Source organism: Pseudorasbora parva, chromosome 10 (genome assembly GCF_024679245.1).
Source record: "Pseudorasbora parva isolate DD20220531a chromosome 10, ASM2467924v1, whole genome shotgun sequence".
In the NCBI taxonomy this organism is placed as follows: domain Eukaryota; kingdom Metazoa; phylum Chordata; class Actinopteri; order Cypriniformes; family Gobionidae; genus Pseudorasbora; species Pseudorasbora parva.
The window spans coordinates 43,856,475-43,884,456 of NC_090181.1; the positions used below are offsets into that span (position 1 = coordinate 43,856,475).

Here is a 27,982-nt window from a genome sequence, read left to right on the forward strand (position 1 = left end):
GCACATTCATTTGAGCCTTGTATATGCTCCCCACATTTCCATTCATGATACCGGACAAATGTTTACCTAACTGTCTAAACGGGGACATTGCATTGACTTCTGTTGTTTTATGTACTGGTGTTTATGAATACTATAAACTAACCCTTACAGAAACCTTTCTGCATTTTTACTATTAAAAAAAAAGTAACAAAATAAAAGTTTTAAATGAGGACATCCACAAAGGGAGTTTATTGGATATTTTATCAGGTTTTGCTCACGTCTGGGTATAATTTGTCCCCAAAATGGTTTCATTTGTAAATTACTGAATAACAATCTCAATAAACACTTGATATATCATCTCAGTAATGATGTTGAAAATTCAGCTTTGATCACAGAAATAAATTACATTTTAAAATATAGTCACATAGAAAGCCGCTATTTTAAGCACATACTTCTTTTAAAATCATTTAAATTATCTTAATTATTCCAAACTTTTGACTGCAAGTGTAGAGATGTACAGAAATTTAGAAGATCTAATGTGTTTAAATTAGTTTTTTTCAGATTATCTATTAATTAAGATGATCCCAGAATGCACTGCGACAAGCTCAAGTTATAAATGTGATTTTATTTTTATTTTCTGCCTATTTTAGCTTGTAATCCAAAGCACATTATTATCTTAGAAGGCAACATGAGGCTGTCTACCCTTCTGGTGTGCAATTTCTATGACTCTCACCGGTTTCAAAGCAGGGCTACTGTGTCCTCAGATACACTTTTTCATCTGATGTGTTCTCTCTCTCTCTCTCTCTCTCTCTCTCTCTCTCTCTCTCTCTCTCTCTCTCTCTCTCTCTCTCTCTCTCTCTCTCCTCTCTCTCTCTCTCCTCTCTCTCTCTCTCTCTCTCTCTCTCTCTCTCTCTTTCTCTCTTTCTCTCTTTCTCTCATTCTCTCACTCACTCACATGAACAGAGGTGCCCAGCATGCAGGACCCAACAGGTTATGATAACACCATCCAGGGCTTCCTGCCGTATGTCCTTGAGGAACCCTCACTAGGTTTGTTTCTGAAATAGTTGTCATTTTTCCATTCATACACAACATACTTTTGTCTATTGTTAGGCTGATGTTGACAGATATTCAGAATATTCTGATCTAATATGACTTCTGACCTGTAATGTTGCCAGAATCATAATCATACGCTGTCTGTTCGTCGTGTAGGATACTGGCACAGACCAGAACAAAATTATTGAATAAAGTCATTATTTTTGTTTGTTTTTGCGCACAAAAAGTATTCTCAGAGCTTCATAAAATTAAGGTTGAACCACTTTAGCTGGCCGCAGACCCCCCCTGATGGTTTATGTAGGAGACCACCGATGTGTTGTCTGTCTGGACAAGCACGTGATGGCCCCTCAGGTCTGGGAGGAAGTGTTTCAGAGCTAGAAAGACAGCCATTATCTCCAGGCAATTTATGTGCCAAGAAAGATGATGACCCATCCGCAGACCTTGAGTTGAGCGTCCTTCGAGGATCGCAATCCAGCAAAAATCCAGCCAAAAGTCGTGTAGTGTGAGTTTGCTTTTAGACAACGTTCTGGCACAGGACTGAGCACATAGGGAGAATAAAGGAATAAAAGAATAAAGGAAATGAGGAGGGTAACAAGAGAGAGCAGGTTGGGTAAATAAATATATTCAGGTATAAAGAAGGGCGGGGTTAAAGGGTTAGTTCACCCAAAAATTTAAATTATTTCATTAATTACTCACCCTCATGTCGTTAGACACCCGTAAGACTTTCGTTCATCTTCGGAACACAAATGAAGATATTTTTGTTGAAAGCTGAGAAAGGCTTCAGAAAGGCCTCTATTGGCATTCAGTACATTCCCACTGACAAGACCCATAAAGACGGCGTTACAAAGTCCATCTCACGACGGCTGTACAATAATTTTACAATGCGACGAAAATAGTTATTGTGCGCACAGAAATCTAAATAACGACTTTATCCACCAAGTTGACTTGAACTCGACGCATGCGCAAGAATATGATGCAGATCCTGTCACATGCCTGTCCTGTCTTGTGTGCACATGTGGGTTTTGTGTTGTCGAGCATTTGCTCCTGTCATTGTCAGTTCCCTCCCCCTTGTTATCTGATTAGTGTTTATTGGCCCCACCTGTGTTCCCTGATTCCCTTTTGATTTCTTCCCTTTATAAGCTCCTTGTGTTTGTCAGTCTTGGTCGGATCGTTGTTATGTTATGTACTGTCTACGTATCCCGTTCCCGTTGTGACTTCTACGTGGTATGTGTTTAGTTTCCATTTATGTATTTTCTAGTTTATGTTTTCCCCCTCGTGGGTTGTTGTTTTGAGTTTGTTTTGTTTTTGTAAATAAATTATCATTTTTCTGCACTTGAGTCCTCGCACCACTTTTCCTTTATGTGTAACGTGACAGAACGATCCGACCAATGTCGAGGACTCAGCGGAAAAGGGTTTCGCCCCATCTACCTGCTCCTACGTTCTCGTGCCCCCACTATGAGCGCATCCTGAGGTTCCAGACCTTAGCATCCCTCCGCCAACATGGGACCGATCTGAGGAGGTTTGCGGTCAAGTTTCTTGAAGCGGCGGAGGGATTGAAGCTTAATGAGGGCCCTCTTAAGGACCTTTTCTTTTATGCGCTCGATGGGCCCATGGACTGGCTTTTTAGGAGCATGTATGATGGGGGAACTTTTGAGGCGATGGTGGAGGGTCTTGCTCGCCAGCAGGAACGAGTGGCCAAGGAGAGAAAGACAGTTCCGGTGGTCCCAGTGCCGGTGGGTCGTGTTCCGGTGGATCGTGTTCCGGTGGTCCCTGTGCCGGTGGATCGTGTTCCGGTGGTCCCTGTGCCGGCGGATCGTGTTCCGGTGGTCCCAATGCCGGCAGATCGTATTCCGGTGGTCCCAGTGCCGGCGGATCGTGTTCCGGTGGTCCCAGTGCCGGCGGATCGTGTTCCGGTGGTCCCAGTGCCGGCGGATCGTGTTCCGGTGGTCCCAGAGCCGGCGGATCGTGTTCCGGTGGTCCCTGTGCCGGTGGACGCCGCTGGGCAGGAGATGCCTCGCAGGCGTCCTGCTCTCACCGCGCCTCCCAGGCGTCCTGCTCTCACCGCGCCTCCCAGGCGTCCTGCTCTCACCGCGCCTCCCAGGCGTCCTGCTCTCACCGCGCCTCCCAGGCGTCCTGCTCTCACCGCGCCTCCCAGGCGTCCAGCTCTCACCGCGCCTCCCAGGCGTCCAGCTCTCACCGCGCCTCCCAGGCGTCCAGCTCTCACCGCGCCTCCCAGGCGTCCAGCTCTCACCGCGCCTCCCAGGCGTCCAGCTCTCACCGCGCCTCCCAGGCGTCCAGCTCTCACCGCGCCTCCCAGGCGTCCAGCTCTCACCGCGCCTCCCAGGCGTCCAGCTCTCACCGCGCCTCCCAGGCGTCCAGCTCTCACCGCGCCTCCCAGGCGTCCAGCTCTGCTCGCTCCTCCCTGGCGCCCTGCTCTTCCCGCGCCACCCCGGCACCCTGCTCTGACCGCGCCGCCCTGGGCACCTGAACTTTGTGGGCCACCATGGCCTCCGGAAAATTTTGTTTTCCCCATTCCTCCCTTGTTGACCCCTCCCTTATTTGTTCCTTCCTTCTCTGTTTCCCCTGTCCCTCCCGTCCCACCCTGGTCCGTCCCTCCCGTCCCACCCTGGTCCGTCCCTCCCGTCCCACCCTGGTCCGTCCCTCCCGTCCCACCCTGGTCCGTCCCTCCCGTCCCTCCCTGGTCCGTCCCTCCCGTCCCTCCCTGGTCCGTCCCTCCCGTCCCTCCCTGGTCCGTCCCTCCCTGGTCCGTCCCTCCCGTCCCTCCCTGGTCTGTCCCTCCCTGGTCTGTCCCTCCCGTCCCACCCTGGTCTGTCCCTCCCGTCCCTCCCTGGTCTGTCCTGCCCGTCCCTAGTGGAGCGTCTGGTAGCCGCTCCTTAAGGAGGGGGTAATGTCACATGCCTGTCCTGTCTTGTGTGCACATGTGGGTTTTGTGTTGTCGAGCATTTGCTCCTGTCATTGTCAGTTCCCTCCCCCTTGTTATCTGATTAGTGTTTATTGGCCCCACCTGTGTTCCCTGATTCCCTTTTGATTTCTTCCCTTTATAAGCTCCTTGTGTTTGTCAGTCTTGGTCGGATCGTTGTTATGTTATGTACTGTCTACGTATCCCGTTCCCGTTGTGACTTCTACGTGGTATGTGTTTAGTTTCCATTTATGTATTTTCTAGTTTATGTTTTCCCCCTCGTGGGTTGTTGTTTTGAGTTTGTTTTGTTTTTGTAAATAAATTATCATTTTTCTGCACTTGAGTCCTCGCACCACTTTTCCTTTATGTGTAACGTGACAGATCCGCCGTTCAAATACATGACCCGGAAGATGAGGAGTCGGAGACCTACACAGAAGACAATATCTTGGCGGATAAAGTCATTATTTTGATTTTTTTTCACACAAAAACTATTCTCGTCGCTTCGTAAAATTAATGTACATCCACTGTAGTGAGATGGGCTTTGTATCGATGTGTTTAGTGCCTTTATGGGTCTTGTGAGTGGGAATGAACTGAATGTCAATGGAGGCCTTTCTGAAGCCTTTCTCAGCTTTCAACAAAAATATCTTCATTTGTGTTCTGAAGATGAACTAAGGTCTTACGGGTGTCCAATGACATGAGGGGAGTAATTAATGAAATCATTTTCATTTTTGGGTGAACTAATCCTTTAAGACAGTAGACAGGAATGAGCACATAGAAACAAACATGACAAGCCAAGTGCCCACACAAAACATGACAAAACAACAGCACATGACCAGTGAACATACCGCTTGCTACACAGAACAACACAAGCAGGCACGTGGCAAATGATAAACACAAACCGACACATGTAACTACAACACAAGAACACTTGGCCAATAAAAACATAAACCAGGCGCTCTGCAAAACACACAAGACAAGATGATGAGTGACTGAACACTCAAAACGTGCGCTCTCATCAAGAGACAAAACATGGAGATTGACCGAACCACGACACTGAACAAAAACGTAAAACCCAATCTAGACAGAAGTGCATGTACTGTTTGCATGTCATTCTAACAAAGGAGTATACGGCTCGAGCGAGCTCGCAACTGCACTCTCATAATCACAAGACAGTAGGAGTGTCAGCGCTCTGTCACCAAACTGGAATAAACCAGATTGAAGTGACAGAACCCTGACACAAAAGAACATATTATTGGGTACGGCATTAGGTATTCCCACCATCACAATTAGTGTCACGTTATAAGGTGTTTAAAAGATGACATTCAAGTGACCCATGCATTTTATCAGACACTTTGTTTTTATGAAGAAGCTCTTTGTGTGCGAGAAACATTTAATAAGGTACTTGTTATTTTCTATTATCTAACACAACAGAAACCCCTCAAAACAATGCAGTCCACAATCCTCATGGCACAACTCTCACCCCTCACTGTAGCCAGACTCCCTATGGCTGCTGTCCTGATGGAAGTACCCCAGCCAGTGGACCACAGCACCAAGGCTGTCCCCAGGACCATGGCCTAGCGTCATGCACATGGAGCAGGTACACAATGACCTGGATGAGTTTATTACAGACACTAGTTTGAGATACACTTATATGTCTAAAAAAAAAAAAAGGGCTGATTTATTCATATAATCCCAATCCTTAACCATATTTGAAGCATAATGCTTATTATCTTCATGTATACTACATGAAATAATATGACTTTAGTACCTTACAACTATGTGTTTTACCAGAAATGTAATGCAAATGCATATGAACACTCCTCTCAGGTACGGCTGTTGTCATGATGGTGTGACTGTAGCCCAAGGCCCCAACAAGGAGGGCTGTCCAGATTCCTGGCCACACTGGTCTCCAACAGTGAGTGTTACATGTGCGGATAACTAATTGGGCTGAAATGATCCAGAACAGTGTTCCAGCCGCTATGTTCCTGTCCATTTATAGCCTGTTTCATTTTGTTTCCATTTAGCAATTGAACTAAGAAGCTCCTTCAGTTTTCATTATAGTAAGCATTATGTTTCCCTCTGTTTTCAAATAATACCAAACCTGTATAGATCTGCATGCTAATTGTTCCCATTAAACCATATAGATTTTTGGGTGAGTTTCAGGCAGAGATGCTCACAAGTCTCTGAGCTAGAATCCAAGTCAAGTCTCAAGTCTCTTTATTATAATAAAGCCCCTTTCACACTGGACGTTGGACCCGCAATATTCCCGGAGCATTGCCGGGTCGCCTTCTGTGTGAAAGCAACCACGTCCCGGAATTGATTACCGAATTGAACCCTGGTCGGGGACCTAGTAACATTGCGGGCTTCGACCCGGGACGAGCGCTGTGTGAACAAAAGCCAAAACTAATGCCACAACGTGTACGTAGTTATCGTGCGACTCCTAGAGCTTGTTTTTTCAATAATACAACCCTGCAGTGCCAGAAGAGCTAGTCGGTGTTTTAAACGCAGAGAGTGTTCGTATACAAAAAAAACTAAAATTAAACAAGCAGAAATGTGCGCAAACTGGACACAAGTCGAGACCACGGAGCTCCTTACTATCCGCGCAGAAGCTGAGATCGCTCGCCATTATACGTCACATCAGGATGTCGGGTCGCATTATCCGTGTATTTGCCGGAATCGCTGTGTGAAAGGGGCTTAAGTCTCTTAAGTGTTGCATCATGTACGGTGACCCATCCAGGCAGTGTAGAACACTGCAAAGCTATAGGAATTCAAAGCATGTAATATGTTATTTTGACACCTATCTCTATTAACATACCGTATCAGCTTTGATTTTGTTATATAACTGTAAACAGGGTATTGCAACATGACAAAAACACCAAGAATGCTTTACCTTTAAGATAATATCTGCATTTTGTCTTAGCATAAATACACAGTAGCCTTTACAGGTGCAGACCAAAAATATAGGTTCTGAAAAAAAGTACCCCCTTGTCTCTCGCTGAATTATAATGATAATGTGGATCTGTGAGAGCACCAGCACCACAACATACTTGGAGGAGGTCCATATTCCACGAGTAGGAATATAGCGTGGCCCCTTTAAGAGCTGCGTGTTTCCCCTTTGAACTGCCGGTATGTGTGTCTCTGTGCGCCGAACTGTGCCGCGATTCACGTGAACTGTGTGAAGAACACTGACTCGGGAGTGCTCTTGTTCAGAAAACTAACCTGCCTATTCATTCTAGCCGATTTAATGTATTTAGTTCAATAAAACACATGTACTGTAAGCGGTGATGGCGTTAATGATTTACCTCAGACATGAGCGAGAGTGAGCTTCAGTGCATCGCGCTCGGACGGCAGAGAATGTGCTCAGTGAAAAAACACACTTTTCGATCTGGAGTCTCATAAAGGTTAAGTAGAAAATATGGTATCTTGTGTAGGCTATAACTCCACTTGTTTCAGAGTAATGCTATTGTTAACCCTTTTCTTCCCCTATTAATGTTTGCTACTGCTGTACTAGCCTACGTCTATGACTGATCTCAATTTCTCCAACTACGGGCCACAGATCAAACAGAAAATGCAAACTGGGTTAATCAAATTAGTGCTGTTAAAAATAAATTGCGTTAACGCGTTATTAGCGCGTTAATTTTGACTGCCCTACTAAAAAGAAACATTGTTCACGAGTCCCGCAGCTCGAGTCTCAAGTCGAGTCTGAAGTCTTTCGAGGACGAGTCTCAAGTCGAGTCTGAAGTCACTGTGTGTACGACTTAAGTCGCACTCGAGTCCGAGTCTCAAACTCGAGTCCCCATCTCTGGTTTCAGGTGATCTCAGCCTGTGGAGGGAAGGGATTGAAGGGAAGGAAATGCAGATAAGACAATACTGAGGTGTGATCTACTCGGTGTGATTTTGTCTCAAATGAGGATGCTAATTTTGCAAAAGAGAGTTCAAAAGTTAATTTCCAGAAAAGTCCTTTGTTTTCACAGAGAGTAGTCCTCTCTGAGTCCACACAGCTCGGCACCAGCATTACACAATCTTCAATGGCAAACCATTCCACAGTCTAGGAGCTGAAAAAGCACAACCACCATTGCAAATCAGACAAGATCGAGAAACAGTAAAAAAGAGCAGGTCTGATGAGCAAAGAGACTTTAGAGGTTTATAAAAACTAATTTCACAAAATAACAAATGCACAAAAATACTAACTAATTGACACATAACCCTGTTTTTGTGATACACATTTTTATATTGTTATCCCAGCATTCCTCAGACAATAGTAAGGTGCATCCATGCCTATTTTCCCCAACATCTCGCTCCCAGTGAGTGACAATTACTGCCTGTTAAAAAGGCTGGAGGATTCGAACAACTACAACAGACACATTAAACACAAAAGTCATGGGTTGGACTCTATGGAGGGAAAGTGGGAGCCTGAATAAACGGACTGAAGACCTTGACAAAAGGGAACCAGTGAACCGTCATGCCATCTTCTGAGAGTATTCAGAGAGCCAGACAAATTGTAAACTTTCCTCTTGAGACCCAACTTGGCCACCAGCGAGGAGCCAATGCAGTTGACCTCAGCCCCGAAGTTCACAAGGACAGAGCAGTTGTGACATGATTTCCACCACTGTAGAAAGGCAGGGAAGAATGTATGAACACCACAAAGGACTTGATGATTGGAGTTATGCTCCGTAATCCTAGTCTTGGGCTCATGCACAGGATCAGTATTAGAGAAAAAGAGGAGGATTTCTTGTCCCCCAGAGGGCCAAGATAAGCAATTGCAACAACAAAAAGCCAGCAATCCATTAGCCGGCTGATTTTGAGCTGAGTTTAGCTCCTGTCTCAATTAAAAACAACTGAACAAGCTAATCAAGGTCTTCAAGGTCATTACAAACCTAAAGGCAGGTGTGCTGGAAGTAAACTCTGCAGGTTTTTCAACTCTCCAAGAATCCCTTAATAAGGAGGGTTAACCCCTACTCCAGATCATCATATTGCATCAAAAAGACATGGGTGTAAACCTTCTCCAGAATATCCTCTACAGGCCCATACAGGAAGTGGTCACAATGAGCTGCCAAATACCACCCTCAGGAAACCATCAGGGTGTAAATTCAGTGGAGTAATTGCAAAATTGCGCAATTAGATGAAACTAGATAATATGGCACCGAACTAATGAGATCATACTCCCAGAGAACACTTTTGAGTGTAGCCATGAATGAAACATAACCTCCCAGACGGACATGGCCCATGAGCAGGATGATAACACATCTTTGGAAGAGAAGTTGGCTGGCAGAAAGTTGCTTTAAAGAAAGCAAGCAACTTGACTGAATGCCAAACAGATCAGCACCTTCCAGCCCCTGTGTTCAGAGCAGGACAACCCAAAAAAACTACCCCTTAAGATGGTCTCAAAGCTGTTCTCACCATGTTATTTTTGACCCTTCAAGTTCAACTTCAAGTCTGTGACTGAGCTTCATTTTTTAACAGAGTTTTCACTTCCCTCCTTGTGTTCCTCGAGATCTTGCCTTCCCTGGCTGTAATTATTTTTGATGTTCTGGTGTACATGTTCAGGAGGTTGTTGGCTCTGTTTGGAGTTTGGAGATTTTGAGGAAATATGTCATGTTCTCTTGACAGTCGTGCTCTTAAATTGCCTTATGTAAAGTTTATAAGATATGTCTAAGAGCTTTCTTTCTTTCTTTCTTTCTTTCTTTCTTTCTTTCTTTCTTTCTTTCTTTCTTTCTTTCTTTCTTTCTTTCTTTCTTTCTTTCTTTCTTTCTTTCTTTCTTTCTTTAGTTACACTTATTAATGCCACTTTTTGATATGCTGTTTGCATTTAAATTTGTACAGAGGAAGCCCTCTGAAAGATATTCCCTAATATCTTGCTCTGTCTTTGTCTTTGTATTTTATCTATGAAGCCAGATACCATACCATCTGCACCCACAGACTGCCAAACATCCACCTACGGTTGCTGCTATGATGGTGTGACGGCAGCTGGTGGTACTCATGGGGAGGGGTGCCCGAACCCCCCCACCAATAGTAAGTCACAATATAGACAAAATAACTGATCGTCTCTCTTTCCAATACTTTACGAATGTTAATTAATAGTTTAGTATAATAATTTAGTTATTGTCCTCACTAGGGATGTTAACCGATGACCGTTTGACCGATGGTTGACCGTATCAACGTTAACCAATCAAAGTTGTCGTTTAAAAAAAAAAGTGATCTCTAAATTAGTCTATTATAGACAGTGGACTAAACGCTACTACAGTCAGCCATCTCATTCCAAAATCGAAGTGAAAAAATCCCTCACACTTAATTTTTCATAACTCTCCTGTTTGTACTCAATAAACCAATAAAAACATTTGGCGCGAGGTCACAGCGTTTGGGTTTGCGCGCTCAAGGTTTGCAAAAAGTCAACAGGCTAAAACACTCGAGGTTAGAGCCAGGGCTGGATGAAGCGTCATTCCGCATAACCCTGTGTGAATATTGATATTTTTGAGCAAAATGGGTTCTCAGAGTGTTGGAGACTGTGTTGTAGTCATAGGCGTAATTTGCGTGTGGGACATGTCCCCACCACTTTTTGCCAGGGTCGATATTGTCCCCAGCACTTTTTGAAACACTCTTCACGCACACTTGCACTTCAATCTAGGATACTCTCTATTCGTTTCCGGTGAAATCACAGAACAAAAAAGCACACAAGCATGTCCCTGCTCTTGATATACAATCAGTGATGAACTTCTTTGGTTTTAATGGCAAAAAATAAATTACAAGGGTGGATTAGGACCCAGACCTTTTGACACGCTTAACAAAAGTTTCACCACCACCCTATTTTAACGATCTGAATGCAAGGTCTGAAGCACATGTCCGAATCCGCTTTTGTCAGTGGATTAATATTGATTAACAGTTAACAGATTAACATTAACATTTTAAAAGTATCTCTCATTCCCTTTAAAAGCAAGTTGTGCTCGCACCATGGTGGATTTGCTATTTGCATGGTGAAATTTGCAAGTGGAAAAACGTAACGCTTCTCCAGAGAGAAATCCTTTTATTTTTAATATTCAAAAATGCGTGTCCCTGTGTGTGTAATAAACAGGGTGTACGCACGTTGTGCACCCGCCTATTTGCGCATATTACTAACACACCCTTTAAATAACACAAAAAATAGTGTGTCAATGGTGCAGTCATTTTGAGGACCAACACCATGAAAATATGAGTAAGTCCAAGACAATGTCTTGACTTGGACTTTAATGACCTGGGGTGTGTTTCCCGTACAACAACGTAACTCACTCCTTAACTACCATAGTATGATGCATCATTGAATAAATCAACTTCCCGAAACTGTATTTTTGGAAATCTCTCATTCAACCACGTTGGTTAATGATGTCACGCAGGTGGAAGAGTAATAACTGCTTTTAATAAATTATTTTGAGATCAAATTCATGCTAGATTTTTTCCCATAAATCATGGACATGTCACCTGAGGACTCATTCTTTTTTTTTCTTTTTTATTATTTTGCTTTATTAGCAGATTCAATCATAGGTTTGTTCTTACATACAAACGCATGTTTGCACATGCGCGCACTTCAAAAAACGTGATTAAAATCTCTTGACAAACTTAAAAGACATAAATGACATTTGTATGTATTCGAAATAAAATATATAGATTGTACTAAATGTCAGCTTGCTTATTTTGCTCAAGATAAGTATGTATTAAGGCCACATGTCATGCAAACAAGAAACTCTGCTTATAACCACAAGTTGAGATCTGTCATTGCAACCACACAAGTTTGCGATGCTGTTTGTGAACGTTCGTTGAACTACGTTGACAACGACGGAACTTGCGACCATAGTTGGCTTACGATGCTTTTGGGAAACTCACCCCATGACCACAACACTGGTGTTTGAGGAAAGTTGCTGACCTAACAGATCATTGTCATATTACATACTGTCTCTTACCCCTCTGCCCCTCAGCACAGCGTTCTCTGTCTTGTGATCTACCACATGCGGTCGGGCCATGCGATCAGTGGGTGTCCCGTTACTACTATGACCGCTCTGCCTCGCGCTGTCTGCATTTTTGGTACGGTGGCTGCAATGGCAACAGCAACAACTTCGCCTCGGAGGAGGAATGCCAGAAGATGTGCCTAAAATCAGAGCTAAGCCAGCGGGACCAGGCGCGCGTCTTACAGCATGGTGGACGTATCTTCCCTGCACGTATCCATCTCAGTTCTAGTGGTGCGACCCACGCACACCGGGCTCACCGACTGGCCCCCAGTGCCGTGCAGCAGAGCAGCCCCGCTGCCAGGTAAGATGATCCAACTTGCCCTGGCTCGCTCTACTCCTCTCCCAGGCCCAATCCCAAGCCCCTGCAAGTTCTCTTTTGCTGTCTGTCCTTCACACCCTGCTGAAGAGCCAAGAGAGGAGCACGCGGGACATGCACAGAGACTGCATATGCTTTTTACATGCACAAAGGTAGTGATAGTGAGCATTGCTTCACTAACAGCAGTTCAGCATATGTACACACAGGATCCAAAATTAACTTGCTACATCTTCCAGTGGTGAGTGGAAATATAAATCTTCATGATGGCTATGTCCATGACCAGACTTTTGTCCTCAATTTTGTCCATGCACCATCATTTACAGGCATGTTAGGAATATGTGTGTTTATTTATGTGCCATCATTTGGAGTACTGGAGAAAAAGAAAAACTTGAAGTATTCTAGATAAATGTACAGTATGACCTTTGATTGGAATCGCTCACTCAGCGAGTATTGTCCTATCATTCAAAAAGTTTGACTTAAAGCAGCTGTGATGTTAATTTTGGACCCTGTGTACACACCTGTAACACATCATCTAAAACACATTTGTCTGGCAATTTTAAGCCATTTGATGTATTATGACTTGCCTCACGCTTCTTAATCATACTAATCTACTCATCAACATATACTCACACACAACCTAAAGAACTTGACAGCCCTCACTGTGACGTTTTGGACATTGCTGTGCTTTTGGGACTGGCTTATTTGCCCTGACGCAGACTGTTAACCTTCTTTGTCTGTTGCTTTTAGTTTTATTTAGTTAGTTTCAGTTTACCTCCTCTTCCCATTCCCTGGTCTGTGTGTGGCACATGATTTCATTACAGTGTGTCTAATAAAATCTGCTGTGGGGTCCCAGTCATCCCTGACCATCTCTGTGTGTCTCTCCCAAGTCCTGCCCTTACAATGTAGCTGTAGGATGATACAAGTAGACTGTAAATACTAGAACACCTCACCTTTAAGGCCCTGCTATACTAATCATGAAGTTTGTTTTCCTTAGTTGCTTAGCAGTAAAACAGAAGCTTGAAACAAAAAAACATAAAAATGACATTGGTGAGAAAACAGCAGTTCAGAAAGCATCTGATCATGGCAATGTGGATATGTTTGCATGAGCTCTGCAATTCAGTTCTCCAGTCGTGTCTCGTCACATTTAGTAAATAGTACTTTATACAATAGATTGCTTTAAAGGTACACTGTGTGATATTTTCCCCCATCTAGCGGTGTAAAGGTATATGACCATCCAGTGAATAATAGTTTCTGTTCCTCTCAATTCTGATTTCGTTTTAACTCCTACGGTGGCCGATTTAGTCCAAGATTAACATGGCAATCCCCCTCTTCACATTCGACACGGTGCCATCGAGTGGTAAAACGCGAAAGGCGAAGCTTGAATTTACGGGTACGTCCCTCTTTGGCTAATGTACTTTCAAGATGGAGGAGCAACATGGCGACCGGCATTCAAACCCCTCACCCGTATGTGTTTTCAATGGCATATTATAAACTTACGAGAATACTTTATTACTTGAAAGAAGTAAATATACATTAATGTAAATATACATATATTTTTGAAGGAACTAAGTGTTTTTAGCTAAGAAAAAAAGTTACACAGTGTAGCTTTAAAGCAGCAGCTTTACAGTATTACACACACAAAAATCGTTTCTTTTTAAAATGACACTTTCTTCTATAAAGCAGCTCTCCAGTGTGTTCATGTTTTTACTTGAATCTGACCTCGACAGACTGAACAAAAGAAATGAACCGAAGATTTTAACGTCAAAGAAGTTAAAGAGCCACAGAGCCACGCCAACCTTTTATGTAAAAAAGCTGTTTACCAGCCAGAGCAAACTTTTCCAGGATGTTCACTTTGACAGGCTGTTTTGAACTCTGAATGAACCTTATTTTGACGTCACACCAGTTCATTTTTCGATTTCACTTGAAGTATATCAGGGCCTTAATTCTTGCTGTGGTTTCACCAAGTGTTCATCGATCCTTGTTGGTCCTGGAACAAAATTCCAATCAACCAATCAGATTTAGGGCTGATGTTGGGGCTTGATCAACATGATAATCAACCAAATAATTCTCTCAGAATGTTCCAGGCCCAACAATACGTGTGGAACTTTTGACTGCATTCTTGATTTCCTCATCCCAATACTAACACTATGGCCAGATTTACTAAACAGGGCAAATGCAGCCGGATCATTTGCATAATGACCAACACAATCTACCAAGAGCAGCGCAAATTAGCGTCTGGTTGTTTAAGAAGTGCTTTTTTTTGGGGGGGGGGGGTATATGGCACAAACACCAGTAAACAGACGAGCACAAACCTTAGTAAATCACCTCGCATGATTGATTTAAATACTCTCCTCCCATAAATACTGCGTCTGAAAGGGAAACTCCTACAAATGCATATGCAATAAGATCAGCCCAAACATAACCCTTTCCACACCTTTTCAGCGCTAGTTTATCCCTGCGTGTCTTTAGGAAATCCTGACAGTAGTAAAGCTGTTGGTAAATCTGGCTCCTAAATATAATTAAGCATGAAGTAATAAAGTAAGGAATTCTAGTCATCAAGTTTATGTCCCTGAAGGGCATTTCCAGTTGGCAACACTATTGCTTTCACAACAGCTGTTGGTGAAGTGGTCAAATGGTTCAATCACTTTGAGGAAGTCATTTTGTTGTTTCTTACCATCTTATCCTTAGAGGCTAAAACTTGATGCAACTTGCTAAAGACACTACCCAGGCTTTCAAAACGGTAATTTCCTCTTCTGTTTGCCATTGGGAAATATTCCGGGTTTTGTTTTGTTTTTACATACTAAAGTAAGCGATATATGGTAAATGAAATAAGGCACAAAGATACAATATTGGACTTGTGTACGTTTTGTCACATTTTTGCTGTCGCTTTATCTGCGTAACTAAAACATTTTTTCCGCTTCACACAGACAGAAGATTTAGGGGCCGTTTAGCATTTACACAATACTGTTGTTAATTTTTGGGAGCCATTCGTTTACACAACAACTGCATATCAGGGTCCGGAAAATGCAAACTTTTGAAAACAGGTTTTAAAGTGCAAGTTCTTGAAAAGAATACCATTATCGTCTCCAGGTAAACTACATGGAGAAAACTGTGATGTATTAGTGGATATAGTAGTGGATATTATCGAGTGCACTTGTTCTATACCACAGTGCACCACAAAAACGAGTGTCCCGCTGATGTACGTTCAACGGCTGTCTGAATTCACTTGCTCCTTCAAGTGAACTGTATTAGTGGACTAGCGTAGGGAACAGTGATTGAGGGTTTAGGGGGCGATTTCGGATTCAGCCCTAATGTTTCTTTACAAAGGAGCATCGCCAACTACTGGGCTTGCAGCAGAATGCAGCGTTTGTGTTAATTTTCACAGATCCTTGTGAACGAGCTCGTTTTGACAGTGTTGGTCAGTGCAAACGAAACACTTTTCCATTTTTTGTAATAATAATAATTAATTACATTCATGCTTTTTTGCTTACTTAGTATTTTACATATAGATTTTTTCTGTGCTACATTTTTTTCAGGATACTTTAATGAATAAAAAGTTCAAAAGATCAACATTTATTTAAAAGAGAAATCTTTTGTAACGTTATGAATGTCCTTACTGTCACTTTTGGTCAATTTAATGCATCCTTGCTAAATAAAAATATTTATTAGAGGCCAACACCAAATAATGATCATTTGTTACATTTATATAGTGCTTTTCTGGGCACTCAAAGCGCTTTACATGGAAGGCGGGGGAATCCCCTCATTCATCACCAATATGCAGCACCATCTGGATGATGCGACGGCAGCCATATTGTGCCTGAACGCTCACCACACACCAGCTGATTGGTGGAGAGGAGACGGCGTGATGAAGCCAATAGGGATAGGGGGATGATTAGGAGGCCATGATGGACAGAGGTCAATGGGCAAATGTGGCCAGGATGCCGGGGTTACACCCCTACTCTTTTTTCCTAAGGACATGGTTGGATTTTTTATGACCACAGAGAGTCAGGAGCTCGGTTTAGTGTCTCATCCGATGTCGTCTCACCTTTGTTGTGTAAACGTACCCTTAATCGACGACACTTAACGCTCCTATCTGAGAGATTGCATTAGAGTGCTGCAGTGATCTGTTTTTGTAGGCCAACCCAGACGTTAGCATTACTTTGGTTCCCTAAACAAAAACCAATATGTTTATGTCTGAATAGATTAGAAACGTGTTCTCCAGCCTCTTCCTGTGGTCTTTTGATTGAATTGTCAGCATGTTGGGCTGGTGTTGTTCTTTTGGGATCCTGATGTATATGTAGCCGGTCAAGGCTGATCTTTATGCTTGCTGTGGTGACTGCAACACACGCTTTGCTGATCCCAATAGTACAGCATAAAGTCATTTTTGTCTTTCTTTCTTTCTTTCTTTCTTTCTTTCTTTCTTTCTTTCTTTCTTTCTTTCTTTCTTTCTTTCTTTCTTTCTTTCTTTCTTTCTGCATGTCTGTCTCTACCCCATCCCTTCTGTCTCTATTTTCTCCATTCTGTTTCTGTGTCTATTTCCTCTTGCTCTTGCTCTCTGTACTCCTTTGCTTCAGCTGGACAGCTTTAGGTGTGAGTATAGACAAGTCGGATCCCTCCACGGTGGAGGGGCTGGTTGGTCAGCAGGTAGTGTTGCCCTGCAGGGTGACCCCACGGCCCTCCTCCACTGTGCTTGTGGAGTGGAGACGCGACGGTGACCCTGTTGACCCCGCCAGGTGAGTACCTCCATTTTATATCCTTCTACACTCTTAAAAGAAAAGGTTCTATATGGAACCTTAGAGGGTTCTTTCAGATGCTTTATATATTTTAGGGGTCCTATCATGGGATCATTTTAATTAATTAATTAATTTAGTTTTAATAAATGTTAATTTTTTGAATTAAGCAGCAAACTGTTAATACCCTGTTAAACATGAAAGATTTATTCAAGACATTTCTGCTAGCATAACATTTCCTCAAGAACCTCAGGACTCTTTATAGAACCCCTATCCGGGGTATGTGAGGTCACTCAATATGTGAGTCCTATTACAATGTTTATAAAAGCACCTTTCAGAATCTTAAATCAGATTGGGTTCATTCGGATTGATGAAAATCAGTGCATGTAAACATAGCTTTTGTGTCATGCATACTTTTTTGGAAAGGTGAAGACTGTAGCTTAACTACACACAAACCTGTAGTAGCTTTTTCACTTTTGGTTGAACTACTCCATTAATGTGTCTTTAGTTAAGTCAGATTTTTTTGATAAATAATTAATGGTTTACAAAAAGAAAAATGCTGGCAAACAACATCTCCATAAATAGAAAAAAAAATTATTGCACGTTCTCACTAAAAGAGACATGGCTTTCCATCAGACAATAAATCCAATCCTAAGTACACCCCTATACATCAGAGTATTCTCACATGACAGACCCCATGACCTCAACAAACATACAATAAATATCCATGTAGAACCATAATGATGTCAATGGCATCTAAACAAAATAGCAAAAGCAAACCACTAAACTAGATTGAAAGTAAAAATCTCAAATAACTTCTGACCATATACTTTTACCTCAAAAATAATATGTTCATGGTATATCGATCAGGCATAACACTGACCACTGAGAGGTGAAGTGAATAACACTGATGATCTCTTCATCACGGCACCTGTTAGTGGGTGGGATATATTAGGCAGCAAGTGAACATTTTGTCCTCATAGTTGATGTGTTAGAAGCAGGAAAAATGGGCAAGCGTAAGGATTTGAGTGAGTTTGACAAGGGCCAGATTGTGATGGCTTGACGACTGGGTCAGAGCATCTCCAAAACTGCAGCTCTTGTGGGCTGTTCCCGGTCCGCAGTGGTCAGTATCTATCAAAAGTGCTCCAAGGGAAGGAACAGTGGAGAACCAGCCACAGGGTCATGGGCGGCCAAGGCTCATTGATGCACGTGGAGAGCGAAGGCTGGCCCGTGTGGTCCGATCAAACAGACGAGCTACTGGAGCTCAAACTGCTCCAGAAGTTAATGCTGGTTCTGATAGAAAGGTGTCAGAATACACAGAGCATCTCAGTTTGTTGCGTATGACCAGTCAGGGTGCCCATGCTGACCCCTGACCCCACCGAAAGGACCAACATGAGCATCAGAACTGGACCAATGGAAGCAATGGAAGAAGGTGGCCTGGTCTGATGAATCACGTTTTCTTTTACATCATGTGGATAGCTGGGTGTGTGTGCGTCACTTACCTGGGGAACACATGGCCCCAGGATGCACTATGGGAAGAAGGCGAGCCGGCGGAGGCAGTGTGATGCTTTAGGCAATGTTCTGCTGGGAAACCTTGGGTCCTCCACCCATGTGGATGTTACTTTGACACGCTCCACCTACCTAAGCACTGCTGAGACCATGTTCACCCTTTAATGGAAACGGTATTCCCTGATGGCTGTGGCTCTTCCAGCAGGATAATGCTCCTGACACAAAGCACAAATGGTTCAGGAATGGTTTGAGGAGCACAACAACGAGTGTGAGGCGTTGACTTGACCTCCAAATTCCCCAGATCTCAATCCAATCGAGCATCTGTGGGATGTGCTGAACAAACAAGTCCGATCCATGGAGGCCTCACCTCACAACTTACAGGACTTAAAGGATATGCTGCTAGTAGAGGATATATTCATATTTGTATTTTTGATAGCGGGGTTCCTATTTCTCGGCCTTGGGATTGCCCTGACATATCGGAAGATTTGTAAGACAGCTGCCAGCAAATTCACCCAGCCGCTGTCTGTGGAAATTATAGGGTGCTTCGGGGTTGTGCGTGACCGACTGAAGATATTAGATCAGAGAGTGACACGGACCGATGATCTGAACCGTTACATCTCAGCTCGGACTGTGGAGACACAGAAAAGAGTGGACACCATCGTAGGACAGACTGGTGAACTTCTACGGATTATTACCGGTCTGGGTATGAAATTGGACAAAATGTCCAAGTCACTCCACGAACCGGACGTGCGCCAGGAACGCTGAGGATCAGTGACTGATTGATTGATTATGATCCGGACAAATAACCGAAGATCAACTAAATGGATTAAAATTGCTTCATTTCACCCTGTAACCCCCACCTTCTCTCTTTCTCTCGGTTGGGAGGTCAGCTTGACAGCTGGGTCTGCTATCGTTCCCCGTGCACTGCCTTATCTCCCCTCAAGGGCAAGCCACAGAACTGAACTGTAAACATCTTAAGTTATGGCTGACATTCTCACAACACAAACTCAGACTCTTACTAGCACCATACACACCCACCCCGATCCCATCCCCCCCTCCATCCATCTGCCTCCTTCCCTCAATTCCTCCCTTACCCAATCCAAACAAAAAATCCCATCACGTGACCACGTGTGCTGTGTTATGTTATGTTGAGTTTCTTGTATGTACGAATGCTATGCTTTGCAAAATCTGCATTTATTTTCTTCGGAGAGCGCGTGGCAGCACCGTAATTGGCTGCAGCCCGGAGGCTTACTCCAAACGTAATTTCGTTGCTGTGTACTTGTACATTTGTGATGACAATAAACTTCTATTCTATTCTAGTGGAGTCCATGCCATGACGGGTCAGGGCTGTTTTGGCAGCAAAAGGGGGACCAACACAATATTAGGAACGTGGTCATAATGTTATGCCTGCTCAGTGTATATCATTGTAGAACCATACATCATACATCAACAAATATGCTCAATACTTCACCCCCGCCCAGGAATCATATCAAACAATGAACTGCTATTGCAGAAAATTATTATGGCTCTGTGGTGTGCCAACTTTTCCCTTTTTGTGGGTTATTTTTGTTTTTGGTTGATGACCCTTATTGAGCTTCTTCCCTGCTGGATGTGTGCACTTTTTGTCTAACTCTTCATGAATAATGTAGGCATCAGCAGCAGTCAGGTGGCTCTCTGTTGGTGGGTCCTATCACACTGCAGGACTCTGGCTGGTTTCTGTGTGTGGCCACAAGAGACCGTGAGAGAGATCACCGCTACATTTACCTGTCTGTCTCAGGTTAGCTCTATCCTATCTGTTTATTTACTTAATAATCATTCGATGCTTGCAACCATCACTGTTACTATTAATCGCATTGAGGGTTAATGATTTAAACAATCCCTTGACCTATTAAACATAATCTTTTTTTCTTACTACTTTCTCGTCTGCCCTTATGAAAAAGAAGTTTATTCAAGTGTGCTATTAGTATAGTTCTTTTAAAAATAAAGCATACTTCCAGTCTACTTTTTATGAACATCTCAGAAATATACTTCAAATTGCTCTTAAGTATACTTGACTTATACTGACAGAAAGGTCTAAGTATTTTGGCCCATACTTGTACTCAAACTTTTGATCGAGATACACTTACAAGTATAATTAAAGTAAACTGTTGTTGTTGTGTGTACTCTTTTGATGTATTAGCCTATTAAATATACTTTTTTCACATAGTTTTACATACTGTCTTATAAACGTACATTGTTTTAGAATATTGATTTATCAAGAAAGCAGATTTGTTCCTTATTCTGAGTATCTGAATGTTTGTGTAGGCTAGTCCACTGGTGGTCGAATGGGATCAATGAATGAATGAGTTCACTTAGTGTACATAGGAATTTACTTCAAATCTACTTTACTGACTGGATCCCAAATGGCACCCTAAACCTTCACGGTCTTCCTCTGAGTCCGCACTTTTGTGACCTTGTGCCGCTTTGATTGCTGGGTAAAGTCCTCTGGGTAGATCGAGGGAACATAACGGCTGCAATGGTACACTCAGTGGCACTCAAGAGCACACTTCTGAAACCTAAAATGATGAATGGGACATCCTACGTTCTCATGGGCTTAACGGACATACACACGCGGCAGCCATTGTAAGTCCACAAGACCTAAAGTGCATATAAAGTGTGGCATTTGGGATTCAGCCACACTTTCCCCACCACTGTCTGAATTTTCCAGGTTAGCAAATTTCGTATTTCAGGGAAAGAAGGAAGGAGGCGGGAACCGGCTAACATTCAACCAAAATAATTTAATAAATAATAAACAAAACGAAAGTAACGCGGGCAGCCCCTCACGGACGACTGCCCACACACACATACTGTAATAAAACATAAATAAAACCATAACATAAAGTCCAGGCCTGGTCCTCTCTCGTCCTTCACTGGTGTCTCTATCCTTATATACCTCCAAGCTCCCTCATGAGAGGACTCGAGACCTCTTTCGCTATTTTCGCTACCTCGCTTGCCATATCCAGCTATATGTTTCACATGTATCACTGTTATATAGTAGGGGCGCTATTGCGCATCTTCTAGTACAGAATCTCTGGATCGACACACAGAAGAAGAAGAAGAAGCAGAAACAAGTGATAGAAGATTGCTCATGCAAATGTAAAATAATGTGATCATCAAACTTTAAACAGCATATAAATCAAAACTGCCTAATGTTACTCAATGAAAGTATACTTGCAGTATAAAACTACTAAACTCAGAGTTTACAGCGAGAGAAAAAAATATCTAAAAGTGGAAATAAAGCGCCTAGCGTAATGTTTAATATTAATAAAAGCACTTATTGGGTAGGGGTAGGTGTAGGGAGGGCTTTTTTGTCTCATTAAGGCAGCATCCATTTAATAATTTAAATAAATATAATCATTTACACTGTTATTATTGCATTCTGTTAATGTACAACAATATTGAGGTTCAAATAGTATGTATCTGTCAAAATAAAGTATAAATAAAAAAAAAATAAAACGCTGGACCAGGTCTACACAAATGTCCCTGGGGCTTATAAAACTCACCGTTCACCTCATCTCGGACAGTCAGACCACTTGTCCCTGTTTCTGACGCCAGCCTATAAGCCTCTTGTCAACAGAACAAAGCCACAAATCAAGACAGTACAGATCTGGACTGAGGAGGTTTCTTCAGCTCTGCAGGACTGTTTTGAGGATACCAAGTGGGAGCTCTTTGAACAGTCAGACCTTGATCTATACACCACCACAGTCCTGTCCTACATACAGTTTTGCACAGATAATGTAACATTGGAGAAACAAATTAAGGTATATCCCAATCAAAAACCTTGGTTTAACAACAGTGTGCGGAAGCTGCTCAGAACTCGGGATATAGCATTGAGATCACAGGATAGGGAGGAGTACGGGAGGGCTAGGGCTAATTTATACAGAGGCATCACTCAAGCCAAGCAGGAGTACAAACAACGAATTGAGAACAAATTCAATGAAAATAACCCCCGTGCTATGTGGCAAGGTGTAAGGAACATCACTGACTATAAGAAGAGCAATAACCATTCCATCTCCTCGGATCCCTCTCTTCCTGATCAGCTAAACACATTCTTCGCTCGCTTTGGGGAATGCTCCAGTTTCAGCAGGAGGTTAGACGCAGATGCAGACACCAGCTTTCCAGAGAGTGACCAGACATTCACTATCGAGAACTATCACGTGAAGAGAGTACTATCTAACATCAACTGCAATAAAGCAACAGGACCAGATGGCATCTCAGGACGAGTACTGAAGGCATGTGCTGATCAGCTCACTGTAGTATTCACACACATCTTCAACCTGTCATTACAACAAGCCACTGTCCCCATCTGTCTAAAAACAGCTACTATAATACTGTGATAAAGTTCGTTTGTGTAAGGAAGGAAGAGGACAAGGGGGTCGGTTTGACTGCTGACGCTTCTCTTTATTAGAACAAAAACTCAGTTTCTTCACACGGCTATTGCCAGTGTGTATTTCTCTCAGTCGTTCTTTCGCTCAACGTTCCGCTTCCGGGTCAACGTGTCTCACAACTCAATGTCCGTGGGTGTGTGTGTGTGTCGCGTCAGCAGTCCCTCTCTCTCTCCTCGATCTCCGGTTCCACCTAGGTTTTATCCCCTCTCCGCGCTCATTACTGGAACAAGAGACAGGTGTTATTAATCTGCTTCCAACCCACTCACTTACCGCTCGTCCCGCGGCTCTCTCTCCCGCTGCAGACCTCGCTGAACCACGCCCCCCTTGCCACATACCCCCACCGCCCGACTCAGGCCGGGGAGCCGTCCGGCCTGCAGCCCCCCCCCCCCCATTTCTGGAGAGGAAATCGGCCACAGCCATCTGAGCACCCGGCCTGTGGACCACCTTGAATTTAAACGGCTGAAGAGCTAGATACCAACGGGTGATCCGCGCGTTGGTATCCTTCATGCGGTGGAGCCATTGGAGAGGAGCGTGGTCCGAACAGAGGGTGAACTCCCGCCCCAGGAGGTAATAGCGGAGAGTGAGAACGGCCCATCTGATGGCCAAACACTCCTTCTCTATGGTGCTGTACTTAGCTTCCCTCTTGGAGAGCTTACGGCTAATGTACAGCACCGGCCGCTCTCCCCCCTCCACCTCCTGGGCCAGGACTGCGCCCAGCCCCCTGTCCGACGCGTCAGTCTGCAACAAGAAAGGGAGAGAAAAGTCAGGGGAGTGTAAAAGCGGCCCGCCACATAGAGCAGCCTTCACTTGGGTAAAAGCCTGTTGACACGGCTCCGTCCACTGGACCGTATCTGGTAGCCCCTTTCGAGTAAGATCAGTCAAAGGGCTGGTGAGGTCCGAATAATTTGGTATAAACCGTCTATAATATCCCGCCATCCCCAAAAACTGTCTTACCTCCTTTTTGGTCTTGGGCCTCGGACAGGTTGCAATTGCGGCAGTCTTATCAATTTGGGGACGCACCTGACCATGACCCAAGTGGAAGCCCAGATACCTTACTTCCACCCGCCCAATCGCACACTTCTTTGGGTTGGCCGTGAGCCCCGCTCCCCTCAGCGACCTCAGGACCGCCCTCACATACTGCATATGCCGCTGCCAATCGTGACTATAAATCACTATGTCATCCAGGTACGCAGCAGCATATGCAGCATGGGGGCGCAAAATCCTATCCATGAGTCGCTGGAAGGTTGCGGGCGCCCCGAACAAGCCGAAAGGAAGCGTGACAAATTGGTGTAATCCAAACGGCGTGGTGAAAGCTGTCTTTTCTTTGGACAATGGAGACAAGGGGATCTGCCAATAGCCCTTTGTTAAGTCCAGTGTCGAATAAAATCGAGCCGTGCCTAACCGATCAAGCAACTCGTCAACCCGCGGCATTGGATACGCGTCGAATTTCGACACAGCGTTCACCTTGCGGTAGTCCACACAGAACCTGACCGAGCCGTCTGTTTTGGGGACCAAAACTATCGGGCTCGCCCAGTCACTGTTGGACTCCTCGATTACTCCCATGTCGAGCATTGCGCCTAATTCTTCCTGAACTACTTTTTTTTGTGTTCAGGCAAGCGATACGGCCGGCTGCGAACTACCACGCCCGGCTCGGTCTCGATATGGTGCTGAATCAAGTCGGTACGTCCCGGTAGGGGCTAGAACACGTCAGCGAACTCCGCCTGCAATTTTGATAAATCAGTGAGTTGTAACGGTGAGAGGTGATCTCCCCCAGGGGCCAGCGCGACTGATTGCGCTTTAATGCTCGCCTCTGGCCCGAGATCATCCTCTCCCCCGATCACCGTTGCCAACAACACTGATTCCACCTCATTCCATTTTTTTAGCAGGTTGAGGTGGTATATTTGACGTGCGCCGTTCCTATCGGATCGTATCACTTCATAATCGAGCTCTCCTATCTGTCGTGCGACCTCAAACGGCCCCTGCCACTTTGACATTAATTTTGAGCTCGACGTAGGGAGTAGAACGAGCACTTTCTCTCCCGGTGTGAATTTGCGTAGTTTTGTACCCCTGTTATATGACCGGCTCTGGCGGTCCTGGGCTTGCAACAAATTCTCCCTAGATAGCCGCCCCAAGGTGTGGAGTTTTGTTCGCAAGTCCATGACGTACTGAATTTCGTTTTTGGCCAAAGAAGGTCCCTCCTCCCAAGTTTCTCGTAGGACGTCCAGCACCCCCCGTGGCTGTCGTCCGTAGAGAAGCTCGAAGGGGGAAAACCCCGTGGAGGCTTGTGGAACCTCCCGCACGGCAAATAAGAGGGGTTCTAACCACCGATCCCAATTTTTGGCGTCTTCCTGTACGAACTTACGGATCATGGATTTAAGAGTGCGATTAAATCGTTCGACCAAGCCGTCCGTTTGTGGGTGATAGACGCTTGTTCGAATGGATTTAATGCCCAATAATCCGTAGAGTTCGCTCATCGTGCGTGACATAAACGCCGTGCCTTGATCAGTGAGGATTTCTTTCGGAATCCCCACTCGGGAGATCAGACGAAACAGTGCGTCCGCAACACTCTTCGCGGAGATGTTGCGGAGAGCCACTGCCTCCGGATATCGTGTTGCGTAGTCCACGATGAATAACGCAAAACGATGTCCGCGTGCGGAACGCTCTAATGGCCCGATGAGGTCCATCGCAATTCTCTCGAAGGGGACCTGCATTAATGGAAGGGGGCGCAATGGCGCTTTTGGGGCGGCCAGTGGATTCACCAACTGACATTCAGGGCAAGACGCGCACCACCTGCGCACATTGTCATGAATGCCTGGCCAAAAAAATCGGGTCATTAAGCGATTCAGTGTGGCCGCCTGCCCCAGGTGGCCCGCCATCGGGTTCGAGTGAGCCGCCTGGAAAAGCATTTCCCGGCGGCTCTTTGGTACTAATAACTGGGTTGTATCCACTTTTGTCTGAGTGTCTTGGGTCACTCGATACAACCGGTCCTTAATTATGGCAAAATAAGGATACGTGACGGGCAATGCGGGTTGGAGAGACTGACCGTCGATAGAGCGGACCTGCTGAAATGCATGTTTTAGGGTCTCATCTTGAGACTGCTCCAGAGGGAAGTCATCGCGGTCCGAGAGGATCAGTCTCTCGACCCCGCTCGGTTCCTCTGAAGCTGTTCCCAAGGGTCCCGTATCAGTCTCGCCAACCTGCACTCGCACCGCCCCGTTCCTAGCCTTGTTTTCCCAAGCGGCATCCGCGCATAACGACCCCAATAATGCCGAAAAGGCGGGCCAATTCGTCCCCAGAATTAGCGGATGCCGGAGGTGGGGACTAACCGCCACCTCAACACTATGCTTTTTCCCCCTAAACTGTATCGTGACTGGGACAACCGGATATTCCACCACATCCCCGTGCACACACCGCACCTTAACCATGCGGCTTGTATCCAATGCCCCAGGCTGCATCAGGCTTTGATGGATCGAGGTTTGGTTACATCCTGAATCCACCAAGGCCTGATATGTACCCCCCTTGATACTTACAGGAATTTGGTACTCTCCTGCTTGATCGGGGGTGGTCCGCTGGACGTCCGGGATCCGGATCATTGTCCCGATGTCCATCCTCGGACATCGGTCCACAAAATGATCCGGATCACCGCACCGCCAGCAGGCCAGCCCAGGCTTACCCGCCACCCCTGCGGCGGGAGTGGGTTGGAAAATGAGCGCGGGGAGGGTGTGAAACCGGAGCCATTGTCGCCACCCGCCCCCAGCGGCCCCGCCCCCCTGGGCGGAGCCCGCGAACTCCCGGACGGTCCTGGGCCCATCCCACCCCGACCTCCGGGGGGAACGCGAGGAGGGCCTGGAGGACGGGACCTGGGGAGAGGGACAGGGCGAGAGGGAGAAACAGAGGGGGGAGAGAGAGAGTGAGAAGTTAGTGAGGGCTCGCCGACCCCCAGGCACGCCACCAGGTGGTCCTCCGCCAGCTGGATGGCCGTCTCCAGCGACGTGGGCCGGTGGCACTGGACCCACTCGGCGGTCTTTCTGGGGAGCCGAGTGATGAATTGCTCCAGCACCACCAGATCGATGATATGGTCCACGTCGCTTCCGCCGGCCAAGAGCCATCTGCGGCACGAGTCCCGGAGCTGTTGGGCCATAGCGAAGGGTCGGCCGGCCTCGCCCCCTTCCAGGGAGCGGAACCTCTGGCGGTGTTGCTCCGGGGTCCGACCGACCCGCTGTAGGATGGCCCTTTTTAGATCCTCGTACTTCAGGAGGTTCGCTACCGGCAGATGTTGGGCGGCCGCCTGGGCTTCTCCTGTTAGTAATGGAATGAGGCGCACCGGCCACTGTGCCCGGGGCCAGCCGGAGGCCTCCGCGGTCTTCTGGAAGAGGTCTATGAAGGCCTCCGGATCGTCCTCTGGCCCCATCTTGTGGAGGGGCACGTGGACCGATGCGCTAGCCCGCCCGGCGGCTTCGGCGCGAACCTCCCGATCCATCCAGCTCCGGAACCGCTCGCGGTCCTCTTGCTGGCCGCGGACAATCGCCTCGAAGCGGCGCTCCTGGTCTGCCCGCAGGTCCAGCATTGCCTGATGTTGGTCTTGGTGGAGGACCGCGAGGGAGGTGATGATGTCCGCAAATGGCGAGGCGGAGGGCGTTGTCATGGCGGCGGCGCTGTCCTACTTCCTTCCCGGGTTTCGGCACCAGTGTGATAAAGTTCGTTTGTGTAAGGAAGGAAGAGGACAAGGGGGTCGGTTTGACTGCTGACGCTTCTCTTTATTAGAACAAAAACTCAGTTTCTTCACACGGCTATTGCCAGTGTGTATTTCTCTCAGTCACTTCCGGGTTCCGGTTAAACGTTCCGCTTCCGGGTCAACGTGTCTCACAACTCAATGTCCGTGGGTGTGTGTGTGTGTCGCGTCAGCAGTCCCTCTCTCTCTCCTCGATCTCCGGTTCCACCTAGGTTTTATCCCCTCTCCGCGCTCATTACTGGAACAAGAGACAGGTGTTATTAATCTGCTTCCAACCCACTCACTTACCGCTCGTCCCGCGGCTCTCTCTCCCGCTGCAGACCTCGCTGAACCACGCCCC

The 27,982-nt window shown here is 45.5% G+C and overlaps 1 protein-coding gene across 2 annotated transcripts in view; it reads left to right on the top strand.

Annotated features, from left to right (window-relative positions):
- Positions 1-27,982, top strand: part of paplna (papilin a, proteoglycan-like sulfated glycoprotein) — a 71,801-nt gene that overhangs the window by 36,688 nt on the left and 7,131 nt on the right. For both annotated transcript variants that reach the window (XM_067456221.1, XM_067456222.1), the window contains 7 exons: positions 943-1,026; positions 5,384-5,549; positions 5,780-5,867; positions 9,844-9,964; positions 11,899-12,229; positions 16,819-16,977; positions 20,133-20,260. In XM_067456221.1, coding sequence (XP_067312322.1) covers positions 943-1,026; positions 5,384-5,549; positions 5,780-5,867; positions 9,844-9,964; positions 11,899-12,229; positions 16,819-16,977; positions 20,133-20,260 — 1,077 coding nt within the window. The remainder of the gene's footprint in view (positions 1-942; positions 1,027-5,383; positions 5,550-5,779; positions 5,868-9,843; positions 9,965-11,898; positions 12,230-16,818; positions 16,978-20,132; positions 20,261-27,982) is intronic.